The 16,499-nt window shown below is 55.7% G+C and overlaps 1 protein-coding gene across 1 annotated transcript; it reads right to left on the reverse strand.

The window, feature by feature from the left end:
- Nucleotides 1–1,853: 1,853 nt before the first annotated feature.
- FGF5 (fibroblast growth factor 5) lies at nt 1,854–9,276 on the reverse strand. The gene is made up of 3 exons (XM_039551617.1): nt 9,003–9,276; nt 6,652–6,755; nt 1,854–3,577 (listed from the first exon to the last, which is right to left on the reverse strand). Exons 1-3 carry the CDS (start codon nt 9,274–9,276, stop codon nt 3,236–3,238), a joined length of 720 nt encoding a protein of 239 aa, XP_039407551.1. The 3' UTR covers nt 1,854–3,235.
- Between the last annotated feature and the right edge of the window lie 7,223 nt (nt 9,277–16,499).

Here is a 16,499-nt window from a genome sequence, read left to right on the forward strand (position 1 = left end):
AGACACGCACATCAGCGGCAAACACCCCAAAAGACAGAGCTGCGCACGGGAAAGGCTGGCCGGGAGAGCCGATTCGTTGTTCCGGGTGACCCCCGGCTCGGCGGCGCTTCTCGTGCCGACCCAGAAACACCCGGCACGGCCGTGCCCGCCCCACTGCTCCGCGGCCACCCGCCGCCGACGGATTCCAGCCTGCTCGGGGGTCTCAAGGTCTGCGCCTCCTCCCTCCCGCGGACAGGCGGAGCCGCCAGGCTGATCGTCCCCCAAGGAAGGGGGGAGATACCGACGAGCCCCCGCACGGAACGGGCACCGAGCACTGCTCAGCGAGCCCGGCCACGCCCGGGAGCCGAGCCCCAACCCACCGCGGCAGCCCCCCGGAGCCGTCCCACCGGAGCCACGCTCACTTGCGGGTACGGCCGGGCCTGTCCTCCCCACCCGGGGGGGGCTGTGGGAGCGCGCGACGGGGGGGGGGGGCGGAACTTTGGGGTTCCTTTCGGGGGTGGGGTTTGTGGGGCTGCGCACACCCTGCCCTCGTCACAGCCCCACCCCAGCTCTCCCGGAGACCCCTGAGGCACCGTACGGGACCGTTCAGCTCTTACATTTGTTCATTTTTCTTTTCTCACCTGCCCGAGCTCACCAGCTTCATCCAAAATCCTCTTTCTCTCTCTCCTGGATGTTCCTTCCAAGTGATGCATTCGGGAGTGCAGGACACACACAAATCCTTTTGGGGGATCTGGAACAAGACAAGCGCCCCTGGCAGGAGTGACTGTACGGTGAAAAAGGGTGGGAAGGCTTTTTTCGTTCCAGAATGTCAACGAACGTCTCCAAAAACAGGGAGCTGGGGGACAGTGCCAGCTCGCTGCACCCTGCTGTGCTCCCCACATCCCTTTCCTCAGCTTCACGTGGATTTGTGCCTGCTCTGAAGGTGGCAATTGTCTGGAAAGAAATTTGGGAATCTGCCTTAGCTTCTTTGATTTTCAGGTTGTTCTCCCCAGCACTGCAGCAGTACCTCTGAGGTGGTTGAAAAGGAAAACAGAAAAAACACCCCGGAAAAAATTAATTAAAATTTTAGATTTAAAAGAAATATTTACCGTATTCTCAGGATTTTAGTCCCCTCCTGCTAAGCAAACCCAGTAAATTCCCTTAAAGAAGGGTGTCTGAAGGGAACAGGGAGTGTCTGTTGGATTCCCCAACCCTGCTCTCCCTGCTGGGGCTGCTCGCTCCCTGGCCCAGACATTCTCGTTGCAATAGCATGACTGTGTTTTAATTGTTACTGCAATCACAAAACATCAGCTTTTTTTTCCCATAAGAGTTTTCTGTAAAAAAAAATTAAACCAAAGCCAAAATTATTCCTCTGAGAGGATGCAGTGGCAGCAAGACCAGCACTTTCACTCCTCCCTTACCTGGCCTGGGATCTCCACACACCTGCCTGGGCTGGGGCAGCACCTGCAAAGGTTCTGATTCCATCAGTTCACTGAGATGAACTGAGCACTCACTGATTACATTTACTTGTGCCTCACTGGCAGCACCTGGATTTTGTCCGTGCCCAGTCAGACAGTCCGGCTGGCAGTGACGGGGTGCGCAGGACACACCTGTTCACCTGACCCCGCTGTGACCCAGGTCCAAACAGCTGCCGCAGAGGAGCCATCGCAGGGGACATCCCGGGGCACAGTTTGGGGAGCGCGGCAAAGGGAGCACACGCACCCCTTCCGCTGCGCTCCACCCCATCACCAGCACTGCGCCAGCCAACCCCAACGTGACAGAAACACACAGAGCAGCCAAGTTTGCAGCACTTATTTTTTTCCTTCAGGGGAAGAAAAGAAGGCACAGAGAAGGCAAGAGATCACACAATCAGGTTATAAAATGAAACACAACTATTTTATTCCAGCATCCTCATCCATCCCTGTACATGGAGCATACATGTCCAGCCAGGGGCTGCCAGAAGGATGACGAAGGCAAAGAACCACGATTCCAATGGAAACAGCCATTTGTACCACAATCAGGAGATGAAGGTCATTATTGCTGCCGGACGCTGGTAGGGCTCAGGTCCCGAGGGGTTCTGCCAACCTGAGTCCATCTGGGCTCCTAATTAAGGCTTCACCGGTGAGGTTCAATGCTACCAGTGCCTGTATGTACAGCAACGCTGCTAAACACCGATTACAAACTCCATGTGCACCACTACTTCACAGACCACACCACGACAGAAAAACAATTCAACATCAGGGCCGTCAGGCAACCTGGATGGGAGAAACACTCCCAAAGGGACAAGCAGCTATAACAGCATTTATTGCCACATCACCACACGCACTGTAAAATAAAAACCTTGCTCCCTGCCTCTGCAAATGTATTGAGAGTGATAAAATAAATCAGCAGCAAAAAGTGTAGGATGAAACTGGTGGGCACCTGGGGGCCACAGGCATCCCTGTCCCCAGGGAGCCGGGGTGGGGAAGGACTCCTCCAGGGAGCAGGAACGCCCCGGCACCAGGGCAGAGGTATTTTAAAGCAGGCATCGAATCCATACTTGGATGGACAGGAAGAGACTTGCTCCTCCAGCTGTCCAGGGAAGAAGGGGAGAGACCACCAGGAGTGGGCTGCAAACAGCCACCCTCCCCAAGCCTGCAATCCTTACAAAATACACACACACATCTATTATTGCCAACAGAGAGTTTGAAGACCACCTTGCAGCACAGATAAGGCGACTGAATTTGGAGGGCTTGGTCTCACTGTTTTGTTGTGGAAGGGAAGAGCTGGTTTCTAAGAGAAAGGGAAGGGACAGACCTGGATACACGGTGCCTGAGGTATGGTCGGAGGAAAAAGTGCAGCAAGAAGGAGATGCAAGAAAAACAAACAAAACCACTTGGCTCTGAACATCTCTCTCGCATGAAAATGATTGTCAAAGGAGTCACTAGTGAAAATAAGGTAAGAAAATATGTTCGCTATAGAGGTACCTTTCTACTTCTTCCAACAACAGAACGCTAACCCAAGGTCCATCCAGTGCTTTCAGGGCACCATGGGAATTCTCTTTGGCAAGCCCGAGCTGCGCCATCCCAGCACACGCCTCTGGGGACGCCGCCCAGCTTGTGCGGTGAAGAGAAGTCCTCGAGCCTTTCGAGGTGGCACGGCCACCTGGGAGCTTCCCTGTGTCCATCTGCAGAGGGTGACACGGGCCTCCCGTGGGGTCACCCCCAAAAGCTCCCCAGTGCCCAGTCTCTCCAGCGCCACCATCCCCACCACGGCACTACCCGAAGCGGAACTTCAGCCGGTACTTGACAGGGCCGGGGTTCTTCCGAGGCGGGGATGGGGCGACCTTGGGCTTCGGCGGCGGGGGCTTCTTCTCAGGGAGAGCGACGGTGAAGGCGAGCTCGGGGGGCTGTGGCTGCCAGAAGCGGGGCAGGAAGTGCGTGGAGACGTGCTGGGGCCGGGCACGGGGGCTGCAGCCTCGCTTGGCTTTGCCCCGCTTGTTGAGGGCCACGTACCACTGGCGCCCCGAGCGAGGGCTGCGGTGCACGGCCGAGGCGTAGGTGTTGTAGCTGTTCTCCTGGAAGCGCTCCCGGAAATGGCAGTCCACCGTGAACCGGGCCTGCGGGGACAGAGGGGACACCATTAGCAAAGGGCAGGTGGTATCGGTCCCCCACCCCCAATGCTTGCTGGTTTGTCTGTCTCCCAAAACCAGGCCCTAAGGAGTGCATGGAAACACGGGGCACCAACTCTGAGGGTGCCAGGCACCTGACAGTTTGGAAAACCCCCAATGCAGATACTTCAGTAGCTGCTTACCACCCAGTTTTGGGCTTTCTTGGGAATAAAAAGGCTTGGGCTCCCCCAGCAGTGCCCTTCCCTTCCCTCCAAAGAAAGCATTCCAAAACAAAACAGCAGAGCCTAGCACTTCTCCTGTGTGCCCACAGCCCTGGGATCCCCAGCTACAGCTTCCAGCAGCCCCTCCAGAATCCTCTGCCATACTTTAACCTGATGGCGAGCACAGTTACCAGGTGCCCTAAAAGCTTCCCCAGCTCAGTTCCACAGTGATACCTCCAAACCAGTAACCCTAATTCAAACCACTGACATGGAGGAGATGCTGAGCAGAGACAGAGTACAAGACCCAAATCCCAGGAGGGCTTTGTAACTACAAGGAAAGTGTCTGAAAGCCCTAATTTAACCAAAGAAGTGGAGCCTTATAGCACAAGTGACAGAGCCCTCAACCTGCTGTGCACATTTTGCCTCATAGCACTTGGAATTAGGTCTTCTTTAGCTCACCGCTTCCACGGGACATCAGCTCCATGACCCATTTTTGCTCTCCCTGTCTTTCATACACCCTCCCTGCTGTTTCCCCCATGCACAGGCCTTCACCTTCCCCAGCAAGGCTTTGCTGACTCTTGGTGCTCCCCAAAGCCCCAGTGCGCATGGCAGTGCTCGGGCAGGACATCCCATGTGCAGAGGGAAGCCCTCGCCCTAGCCTGGGAAGTGGATCAACAGCTGCTTCACCATGATCCTGTCAGACTTCCCCACATCCCGGCCTCTCGGCTCATCCCTGCACCGCTCCATTCAGGAAAAGCTGATTTTTCCTGCGTGGGGCCGGCAGTGCAGCCACAGCACATGTCTGGCATTGGATTTGCACTGCAGAGCTCCAGAGACAATCATCAAGAGCAGTCCTGAAGTCAATTAAATTTCAAAATCCAGTTGAGCAGAGACTTGCTCCAGCCAGGAATGCGGCTTTGTGGCGACTCCTGGAAAAGGAGAATTACCTGGGCAAATCTGTCCCCTGGGGTCCATGCTGGACAGGCACAGAACCCTCCCACCCGCTCCATGCTAAAAATGGACAAACAGGAGAGCGAGGATTTATCAACAAGGAAAAAGCCATCTGTGCACACAACTGATAATTGCCGCGATAACTGTCATTTTCTGAAGCTGGTGCCTCTAAAAATGAACCACTCAGTAATTTAATTAAGCTGGCATTAAAAAAAAGAAGAGAAAGAGGAGACGAGAGTCTGTAAAACACCAAGCTGGGATGGAGCTGAGCCTGACAGTGAGTTTCGAAGAAGCCCAAATTCCTGCAGGAATGGCTTGTCTGTGGTTCGGCGCAAAGTTCCCGGCCTGACTCCCATATCAAAGCACTGCCCTGAGTGACGGGCACAGGACGTGCTTTGTACTGCTCAGAACTCATTAGGCCATGAAATAACTTCAATCCTGCCAGCACAGGAAAGAACAACAGATGCTGGGTTTGCATTATTGGCATTGTTTAGTTCAGCAGTCTTTAGGCATTTGGGTCAAGTTTCTACAAATTTGCGGCTTTCACCCGAGCGGGGCATCGTGTGTCCTCACCCCTGCCCTGACCCTCCTGACTGAAGTCCCTCTCTGGCCCTGCCCTTTGTGTGTCAACAATTAACCATGCACCAATGAGGCTTGATTTAATTTCTGCCTGTGCCAGGGCATAAATCAAGGCTTCAGCTCAGATAAGAGGCCCATTGTATGCCAGAAGGGAGGGCCCTGGTGGGTCCGGCAATCTCTCTCTGCCTGCTTCCCTCTCCTCTCCATCCTTTCCCTCTCCTCCTGCTCTGCCCCTTGCCTCACCTGGCAAGGGTTTTCCTCCATGAAACCATTCCCTTTTTCCCCTAGACACCATTCATGCTCCTACTTTATTTCTTCAAAGAAGGAACCATGTGCTCACCCTTTAAGCATCAGTAGGTTTCAGGAGCAGCACTCCAAAAGGACTTAAGGGACAGAGAGGTGAGTTCATAAATCTCGCTGGAAGTGGTCTGCGGTGTCTGGCTGTGCAAGCACATCCGTGACATCCGCTCTGGGACTGGGAGGTTTGTCTCGGAACTGCAGGGTGGGCAACCAGCTTTTCTCTTTTCCCAGCCGTCAGCCCTGACCGGGCTCTCTGAGAACCACCCTCAGAGAGGAGATGCTGCCTTAAAAATGCCCTTCTTGGGGTGGTGCACGTATACACGCCTTTCAAAGGCACTGCTTTTCGTGTAAGCACAGGAGTTCACAGTGATCGTTTGAATGATCTCTGGAACTGGCAACAAGGAACAGGGAAGCAACATCCTGAGGTTGAAACAAGCAGCGAAATCGACGTGTGGATTCATTCAACACAGAAAGCTGGAAAAAGCATAATGAGACCTGCAGGAAACCTCAGCCTTCAGGAGAACATCCTGCAGAGAAAAGTTACCAGGGTTTTCCCACTCTAGCTGCAGCACACCTGCACAGTCTGGACCTCACCTGCCCGAGCCCTCTCCAGGGTTCTCTGTCTCCAAGGGCAAAGCCGGCCCGAGCCCCAGCGCTGCCGGCGCCGTGCGTGCCGCTCGCCGGGAGACATTTGGCTAAACCCTTCTGCGCGATCTGCTGCAGAAGGTGCTAAAAATAACCCAGCCGTGCTCAAAGAACAGGCTCTGCTGATGCAAATACCCAACTGCACACAAAAAGGCCCACTTTGCACGGTTAAATGCACTAAGTAGGAAGGTGGGCTTGGGGAGCTCCAGCTCCACCTGTCCCCTATCTGTCTGCATGGCGCCGGTGCTGCCCAGCACGGAGTCATTCCGGCAGCCCGAGGGGGTCGTCACGCCAGGGCCCTGCCTGGGGCTGTTGCTGTGCCGACTTGTGGAGGTGTCACAAAGCCTTTAATAAACAACACGTACTGATAAGGGGGGGTTTACTTACACTTGCATGGAGTTTTCCTTTTTTTGACATCGCTAAAAATTTGTTGCTGAAAACTCCTCGTATTCCTACAATCCCCTGAGACACAGCAAATATTTCCAAAATACCTAGGATGACAGAAATCCCAGAATAAATCACAGTTCTTTTCACATCGGTGTGACAAAGAAAAAATAAATATGACTCAGTCTGACAGGTTTGCATTTCCTCTCCCATGTCCCTGCTCCTCAGCTGCCTGGCTCCACCCAGCTCCTGCTCCATCCCTCTGCCCCACAGAGGGACCCTCCATCCACTCTGGGACAGATCGAGGGTGGTGGCTGGGACTTTTTTTTTTTTTTTTTTTTTTTTTAAAGTTCCATTTCGGGGCACAATTCCTGGCTTGGCTGTAGCAGAACAAGTTAACTCCTGGGGAAATCCCTCCCAAGGGTGGGAAAAGCCCCCTGTACCCACACCAGCCTGCTGGGATCAGAGTCGCCCATCCTCGTCCCGCAGACACTGAACTCGGGAAGTCAGTGTCACACAACCTAGCTGGGACTAGAGGTACCAACGCTGCTCCCTCAGACCCCCTCCTCTCAGCAGGACTTGGGGAATGGGACACTGCACAGCCCAGCCATGGAAAAAAATGGGAGTTTTCTGAGCACGATGGGGGTTTCGGCCCCTGAAGGGGCACGTGTGATCTGCAACTCATCTGACGCAAGAGCTGCAACCTCCGAGCATCCCTCAGCAACAGCACCAACACATCACCTCCCCAGGTGGTGTGGGGAGACTCGGGCAGAGGGCCAGGCATCCCCCCAAACCCTGCAAGCTGGGGGGCAGTACCATGTGCCCTGGCCCAAGAGGAAGGAGCCCGCAGAGCATCTCGCCTGGCCCCTAAAGGGCCATGGGATTAATATGCCAGGAGCAAACACGAAGCCACGTTAAATCCCCCAAGGCTGGGTATCGGATCACCACTTCCCATGTTTATTTTAAGGAGGAAGTGCATCTCCCTGAGGCACCCAAGTCCCAGCACCAAGGGCCTGGGGGGCACCCTGGTGGGCTGATGGGCTGCCACGCCCCTCGCCCCATGTGCCCCAGGCCACAAGCCATGAGGCTCTGCGGCCCCACTGCAGCAAGGCAAGTACCTTGTCAAACACGTGTCTGTCCTCAAGGGCACCCCAAACCCTCCTGCCTTTTGCAGCGTGGCCCTGCAGCCGTGGCAGACATACTCCTGTTTATTGGGGTTGCCCGAGGTCAAGCCCTGTTTCCCAGGAGCCAAACTTGGGATTTCCCTGCCAAAAGCCAACTTCTTCCTCCTGAGGGCCTCCTCACCGCAGCACTCCGGCACAGCGCCCCCCCCACCAGCACAAGTGCCCAGCCAGGGCTGGCTCTGCTCCGATGTGCGGAGCTGGTGTCACCGTGGCCTTTCCGGGGTGGGGGGGAAAACTCAGGTTAAGGAGGAAGGAATTGCACATAATTCAGGTCTCTGCAAGACAGCTGTAGCACCAAACCTCTGCCAGCCCTTCCAAACTCATGTCTCCCAAAACAGCCATGGCGTAGGTGCCCCGTTTTCCTATCCATCCTCTAAACCTCTCCAGGCCATGTGCCTGCCGTGCCCATAGAGCCCCAAGCAGAGCTCCCGGGCTCCCAGCACTTCTGCCCAGGGGTTGTTCTGCCTCGTGGGGCCACGGCACAGTCTAGGGCCCAAATTCTTCGGTCCTGGGCAGATGTGGCGGCTGCTCCGTGAGCGTTCCCAACAGCTGAGCCACGCACGCTGCCAGGGTCACCTCGGGCCCGAGCCCTTGGACTCTTGAAGCGATTTTTCATCCCCACCTGCCATTTCATTCCCTCTAGCAGGATATCATGGCAACTCCGACCAGAGGATAAGCCATGAGTTAGCACAGCTTTCTCTCAGGGGAACGTCAGCCTCAGTCCTATTTTTAAACTGAATATATCCTATCACTGTGCTGGGAGAATGAGAATGCAGAGAGAGGGATGGAAAAGTTCCACAGGGAAAGGACCGAAAAGGGGCAGCATCTTCTCCCCCCGGTGCCTGGCAAGGGGCTGTGGTGGGAGTGCAGACCTCATGCTCCCACACCTTCCCCACGGACTCACTTCCACGGGCCGGGCGAACCCCCAGGTGGTACTTCCCATAGGAAGACAGGCAGCTCTCACGGAGCCCGCAGAACACAGCCCTCCCGGCACCCCAAATTCCCCTTCCTGGGCCCGCCAGGGCTACAGCTCACCCCAGGCAAGGGCGACAGGAGCGAGGGGCTCTGTCACCCCCCGCGGGAGCGGGAAGACTGCAAGGATAGGGATGCTCAGCCCCACTATCCCGGCCCGGGCACGGCAGCCCCCCAGACCTCCCGTTCCCCACTCACTGAGCGGACTCGCGTCGTGGGCGCCGTCCACGCGGCCGTCGGGGTGCAGCTGGAGGTGGAAGCCGATGCCCACCCGGCAGTACAGCCGGCCCCGCCGCCGATCCGGGCGGCTCCGCGGGAAGCGGCTCGGCCCCGCCGCCGCCGGGGAGGAGGAAGAGGAGGAGGAAGACGCGGGGGCGTTGCGGCCCCGCTGCGCCCCGCCGGGCACCTGCTCTCGCCGGGCGCGGGCAGGCAGGGCGAGGAGGAGTAGGAGGAGGAGGAAGGACGGGCTCATGCTGCCGGCGGGCGGGAGGAGGGAGGGAGGGCGCCGCATCCCGCTCCGCTCCGAGCCCTGGAGGGGGGGATCGAGCACGGGGGGGAGCCGGGCCGCCCCTCCCCGCTATTTATAACCGGGCGGCGGCCCCGCACCTGTGCCCGGGCCCACGCCCCCCGCTCCCCCCCCCCCCCCCCCCCCCCATCCCCCGTGCCCGCGGCAGATGCGGGGCTCGGGGAGCATCTATCTGGGAATTAACTTGTCCTCCTCGCCGGGACGAGGCCACGGAGCTGCGGGACTCTGGGGACAGGCTCGGGTTGCAGCCCCCCGCCTGGGGTTCGGGGGGTGACACAGCAGCTGCACGCCCAGTCCAGCCTCGGGCAGGGGGCTCGGGGCAACCCCCCGAAACGCAAAGCCGCTCTCCGTCACTCGCGGGGCCATGCTCGACCCTCAGAGGAGCCCTTGGGATAACGGGGCGGGGGGGGGTCCCCCATCACGAACCCCCAACAGCATCTCACGGCCTGCAGGAAAGTGGTGGCTCTTGTCGGTTCACAACACCCTCCTTGGTTCCTTGGCAGGGGGTACACGGCCCCAGCCTCCCGCCACTGTCAGGGTGACCCGCACACTGGCCAGGTCGCCCCCCAGCACCAGTGGTTGTATTCCTTCCCGATTACAAAGACAACAACCACACAGCACCGCGGCGCAAGAGGAGACGGCGCAGCAACAGCCCATCCATTGCCCTGGCACAACTCCGCATGGATTATGCTTTTCTCCGCTCCGAGGGCCATTCCCGGCCCTCAAAACCACTGGGAAAACCTCACCTCTGCAAAAGGCAACGCGGGCCAAACACGCCCTGCCCTGTCTGGAGCCCCAGCTCCACCCCTCTGTGCCCTCAGTACTCCTGCCAACCGGTGTCTGCCCCTAAACCCCACCTAGGAACAGCCCCTCAGCCATCCCCAGGGTTGCTTCTGGCTGGCAGGCTCATCCAGGCCACGCGCCCAGGGATCAGGTTCGGCAGGAAGGAGGCAGAGCGGGTGGCACGTCGGAGGGTGACCTTCGCCTGCCAAGGAAGCTGAAGGTCGGGGGCACAGAGAGGGACACGCACTTAAGGAGCTGTATCCAGCCTGGTTGACACCTGGCACAGCCTGGTGTGAGCAGATGATCTCACAGCATTGCTGCAATTTCAAACCATTTCCCAGCACATATATATATCCACAGAGCTATATGCACACGTGTTATATATAGCCATGTATACATAGACAGCCCTATATATAGATGCACATACCTGAAGGAAGGTCAGGGCACTCAAATCTTGTTTACTTCTCCCAGCTGTAGTGGTTAGTCTGGCAAAATCCAGGACTTCCACTTACCCACCTCCTCTTGAATTACACACACATGCTAATTCCGAATCCGGATCCATGAGGAGGATGAGGATCTGCAGGACTTCTTAACCTCTCGAATGCTGTTTGCACAAGACTTTCTGTGTCAGCACAGCTGAGGAAGGCATGGCCACCTTGCTCCAGGAGGATTTCCTCTTGGGCATCTTGGTGTAAAGGCTGCAACTGGTACAGGACCATGGCAGCAAAATCCCTGTTCTCCGTCTGGGTCAGCAGACCACAAACCACTTCTGCCACTGATAGTTAAGGTCAACTGTTTACACTTACCATCGTGGGGGTGACTGGGCACAGCAGCAGCCCAGGAGCAGAAAGGAGGCACCTGCACGCTCTGGGCGGGGATACCCACCATTAAAAAGGCTTCTGTGTGAGGCGCTCACCAGCAAGTCCAGCCTCCCTAATTTAGACCCCATTGTCCACCCTCGGAGTTTCCAACAGAGGTTCTGGTGCCCCCCGGCTGCCAGGCATCCTCTGCTCACTCACACATCTGTTTTTCCCCTCCAGTGACAAATTCCCAGAAAATCCAAACTCCTGTGGGATGTGGCCACCAAAGAGGCAACACCAGCCAGGTGAGCTTGCCCAGGCTGGTCCCCAAAAGGTGCTTTTGGGAGGCAACCCCACTGCAGCGCACGTTCCCAACCCTTTCTGGGGGGCACAGTGAGGCAGCAGAGTATCATTCCCGGTACTCCTCTTTTCTCTGTTGTGAAGTGGGACAACCGCAGGATACCATCCTCTTTGTTTGGGGACTCCCTTTTCCCCACCAGAGCAATGCCCAACCACCTTCACTGTGGAAAAACAACTCACACAAGTCCCTGTGGCACGTGGCGTGTTTTCATCTTCACCATGAAACTCTTAGAACTCACAAGCAGTGCTTTGGGCATGACCTGTATGGTTTTGGGTGCTTTCCATTTGGACCTGTTCACCAGCACAACCTGCCGATTTTAAGTACTCCAGGCACTCCTGCAGCACAACTCCAAAAAAATCCCAACATAAAAACAAACTGAACGCAAGGTTTAAATCAAAATAAATAAGTAGATATAATAGTGAACTTCCCGGAGCAATTGTGTGTAATTGCCTTTGGCAGTAGCAACACTCACAAACACACACTAGCAGCTTTGGAAACCTAGTGCTGATGTTATGTCATTTAAATTATTCAGGGCTTGGTTACAGAGAAAACTCAGCAAATGCAGAGGATAAGCTGGGTTTCAAGTGTAAAATTCCCCATTTGAAGATGAGAAGGACTCTTCTAAGCCTGTTTGATCTGCTGCAGAGCACCAGGCCTGTGAGTTGCACGGCAGGAGTGCTCCCCCCTCCCAACGTCAGCCTGGTGCTATTTAATTGCCACTTAAAAATATGCAAGGCAAAGCGTGAGGAGACATGGGACCGGCCAGCGGAGCCTGCAAAAAAACCCTTTGCGAGGAGGATGTGCCTAAAGGGGACTCACCGCAGTTGAGTAGAGGTGCCTGGTCCCCAGGTCACCCTGCAAGTCCCTCTGGAGATATCCCCACTCCGGGAAACAGTGAAAAGTGTGGCTGCTTGAGGAGCTCGGCAGAGCCAAATGTGTTAGCAGGAGGACGGGCATTGAGACAGGTTAATTCAATTAAGATGATTACCCAGGTGCTGTGGGGAGCACAGGTGCAAGGGGGTAACATGCCCCTGTGGGCATGAATGTCACCAAGATCACTCGGAAGCCACCTCACAAGCCTAGATAAGGAAATAATACAAATTCTAACAAGTGAAAAGCAGTATCTCTTCAAATAAAGCTCAGAGCACGCCAGGCGTTTTCCAGCATTCTGCAGGACAGCACTGTATCTAACAGAAACTTCCCCCATGCGTTTTGCTTTTTGTGTGTATTTGTTTTAAACCCACCATCAACACGTTCTGTACTGGGTCAGGTCTTTCCCCACTCCAAAGCAGACTTTAGCAGCGGGGAAAGTAGGGAAGAAATACTGTACAGCTCACATGATTTTTCAAAATGAGGGAACTAGTTCAGGCTTCCCTAGACATCCACAGCTGAACAATGCATTTTCAAGAGCTGGGTATTGCAATGAAATCCTAAGAGCTGATTTTCCAATTTTAACCAATTAAAGGTTATCTAGAGATAGACACCGTACAAAGAGGAGCTCAGTCTCCTCGCAACAACGGCAGCAAACAGTGCCAGCGGCCGGGCAGCAGATCTCCATCTGTCCAGCACGCTGCTCGGCATCTTCATGCGCAGCAGAAAACTCAACACAAAGATTTTGGGATGTGCTCCGCATCCCAGCTGTGAGGATGCTCAGAGGTTGCATAGTGAAAGCTTTGTTTGTACACCTCTCTCCAGACCTAGGGAAAGGAGTCCATGTGAAAGCAGCTCTGTACAGCCTGTGCCCACGCTGATGGGGAGTTCAGTTGCCTGTGTCCAACTGCCCGATGCTAATCCGTTCCCAAACCTGCTGGGATCAGGCCCTGAGGCAGGCAGCTGCTCCCAGCTCCAGCCCAAAGGTGCACAGGCGGTAGGGTCTGCTGCCCGTGGCTGCCCGACTACTGTGCTTTCAAACAGAAACCTCTGTGGGTTCAAAGCTGCCTTCTGGTCCCCAGGAACAACATTAATACCAGGATTTGCTGGAATTATTATTATTGTTGTTATTTGCAGTGTGGCCTGCCTACAGGTCAGATGGAGCAGTCTTACCTTAAGTGCTGCAGGGTGCAGGGAAGGGGCTCCCCAAATCTGAAGGCTGCTTGTTCTTATTTCCAGCTCCCACTTACTGCTCCTCTGCAGCACATTGAAGATGTGGGTGGGTTTTGGAGGCAGATACATCTGTGGGCTCTGGCACAGGCTTACAGGGGCAGTTCTGTCCCAAAGAAATGCCTATGCCATGCCCCGGCGCTGAATTTTCTGGGCTGTGATGCCCTGATGAAGACCCTGCACCAGGGAAAGCCAGCTGGTGCCACAGCCTAGCCAGCTTCTGCGCCGTGCAGAGACACAGCACAGCATCAACCACTGACAGGGAAAGACATTTAACAAAAAAAAAAAAAGGAGGAAAAAAAAGAGGGAGATTCTCTTCCTGTTTCCCATGCAGCAGCAGCAACATTGACAAAGGAGCAGTGTGTGGCAATGGTACTCAGGCTGACCTGAGGAGAGCTCTGGGGAGTGAGGGACCTGCTGTGGCCAAGCTCCGAGCCCAAATGGCCCAAAGGGAACTCTTGAACCCCCTCCATACAACACCCAACTGTACAGGATCATGGGCACTGCCTGCCTTTATTATGGCATGTTCTGCTTGTACAAGAAGCTTTAGCTCGGGTTTGATTTATCACTTCGGAGTTTGATATCCGATTTCACCAAAGCAAAATCTTGGATTAAATTTCCTGCTCACTAGTCCGTAGATTTTTGTACTTCCATAGAGAAACGGTGTGAGCTTTTTGTTGCAGTAACAACGCAGGCACCCGCTGCACCACACGTGCCCTGCCTAACAGTGTTTTCAAGGGGGCTGACTGTAGGCTGTCCAAACCCAATTGGAAAAGTCCTGGAGCTTAACACCGCGCCTTCTGAGAGGGTCACAAGGAACACATAGAAAGCAAGATGCTGCAGGATGCTGCCAGGGCAGGGCAGGGGCACAGCACACTACAGGGCGGTGAAAGGCCATAAAATATTTGGAGTAGATGGAAGAGATTCTGAAACCTGTAGGTGTGTGCTGGGTTCCCGAGTGCTCCTTCGTGCAGGGGAAGCACCATCCCTCCAGCAGCACCAGGATCCAGGATAAGCGCAGGGAGTCAGGGAGAGAATAATTAACACCGCGTCTATGAACCTCCCTGGGTGCAGGAGGGAGGCAGCCCCAAAGACGTCCCGGGGCTGCTGGGGAAACGAAGCTGTCGCGGGAGAGGAGTCCGGAGCATGATCTCCGGGGAAGGAGCCCGCCGGGGCCCCGAGCATTCCCGTTAGCCCCGCGGCGGCCCCACTAGATGGCGGTGCCCACCCGCCTCTGCCGCCCCCGGCATCCCCGCAGCCCGCCCGCATCCCCCGGAGCCCCGGCGCAGCATCCCGGGGAACCCCCAAAAAAGGGACGGGCAGGGGTGGCACCGCTTTTAAGGAAAATTCACGGGATAATCAGTGTCTCGCCCCCGCAATTAACGGCAGCAGGTGGAGCCATGCGTATTCCTGAGGAGGGAACGACAGCCGCGGGACCGCTTCGGCTCCCGGCGTAGCTAGGGGTTATTGGTACCGTGCCGGGGTCAGTGCGCTGAGAGGGTGAGCAGCATCAGCGGGAAGCTGGACTGTTCGTGGCAAGGGCTTTCCTAGGCTCTCCTACCTGGAGCTGCATGCACTTCCCCAGGAACTGTAAAGGCTTTGCAGCAGGTCCAGGTACTCCGTGCAACCCCCAAACCCCACGGCAGCAGACGCCGGTGGCACCCGGACCCCATTTACATGGCACTGTGGGGCTCTCACGCTCTGCCGTGGGCTCCGGCCTTGCACGGCTCCGGCTTTGGGATATTTTCCCTGCCAGTGACCTGCTGAGCCACGCACAGCCTCGGTGCCAGGGTGATGGCAGCCTGTATGTGGAAATGGGTTTCCTGCACATCCCCGAGCTGCTGCGTCCCCCAGTGCCCTCCCGTGCCCCCCAAAGCACGCGGGTCTGACAATGCACCCGCTGCAGATGGTGCCCTTCGGACCGGGCTGTGCACCCATGCCCGGGAGTATCCCATCCCCGTTCTTCTGGTCCTCCCGTGTGTCCCCGGCTGCGATGCCATCATCCCGGTAATGCAGCAGGACAGAGGGGACCCTCCCCCCTCCCCCCGGCCCCTTCAGCACTCCCTACCCTAAGACACCGCGGGCTGGGGGCTCCCCTGGCTCCTGTCACCCCGGGCAACTTTCGGGCAACCTCTGTGGCTGTGCCCACCCTGCAAGCCGGGGACCACCAATAGCCCTGGCAAGGGTGGGAGGCAACACAGGGTCCTGGAAGAGGTGAGGTGGGAAAATACGAAAATACAGAAAAACAGAAAGAAAAAAGAAAGACATGCAAAAAGGAAAAGAGAAGCAAAAAGAAAGAAATTAAAGACAACCCAAAACACGAAGGGAAGAGGAAAGGAAGGGAAAGACAGGATGAAAGAAAGAGATAAAGGCTGAATAAAATGCCGGACAAAAGCAAAGATGCACAGAGGAAGGACGGACAGGGGCCGAAGGAAGGCAGGCGAGCAGGGAAGGAGAGTGGAGAGAAGAGGCGGCGTGGTCGGGGTTCTCTGCCCTTCCCCGCGGCCCGGTGTGGCTGGGGGCCCCGTTGACACCCCGCAGCCGGGGGGCCACCCCCTCGTCACCGCCCATTCCCCCGCATCGATTAACGTCCAGGTGCTTTGAAGAAAATAAAGTCATTTATTGTCAAAGCATCCAACATACCCGGATAAACTATAAAGTTTAATAAATCTTTTTTTTGCAGAGGGGCGAGGAAAAAAAAAAACCAAAACAAACCCAAATGGGAAAGGGAAGGTAACACGGAACTACCGAGACTCCATTCCACGGGCACCAGTGACACTCGGGGGGAAGGGGCGCGGGCGGCGGGGCCGGGCGGGGGGAGCGCCCGGTGCATGCAGGACCCCGGCCCGCCGCCCGCCGGCCCCGCCGCGCCCCCCTCGCCCTTAGCTTCATATCCAAAATAAAAATTTACCCTGACATAGAATTATTATTACATCTAAACCATAAGTGCTTAATAATTTAAGTAGAAACGTATGACAAATGCATCAATATGTTGCAATATATGACATTTTAAAAAATGTATTTTTAAAGTCATTTGATTTTTTTTCCTTTTTCCCGGTGCTTCTCTTTTCTCTTTTCTCTTTTCTCTTTTCTGTTTTCTCTTTTTATTTTATTATTTTTTTTTT

This window comes from Corvus cornix, chromosome 4 (assembly GCF_000738735.6).
Source record: "Corvus cornix cornix isolate S_Up_H32 chromosome 4, ASM73873v5, whole genome shotgun sequence".
In the NCBI taxonomy this organism is placed as follows: Eukaryota; Metazoa; Chordata; class Aves; order Passeriformes; family Corvidae; genus Corvus; species Corvus cornix.

Excerpts from the sequence above, each read along its gene's own strand:
- FGF5 (XM_039551617.1), bottom strand. The coding sequence starts at position 9,276 with ATGAGCCCGTCCTTCCTCCTCCTCCTACTCCTCCTCGCCCTGCCTGCC. Across the intron at positions 6,756-9,002 it reads CCACGACGCGAGTCCGCTCA|GTATTTTGGAAATATTTGCT; the intron begins GTGAGTGGGGAA and ends CTGTCATCCTAG. Across the intron at positions 3,578-6,651 it reads AAGGAAAACTCCATGCAAGT|GCCCGGTTCACGGTGGACTG; the intron begins GTAAGTAAACCC and ends CTGTCCCCGCAG.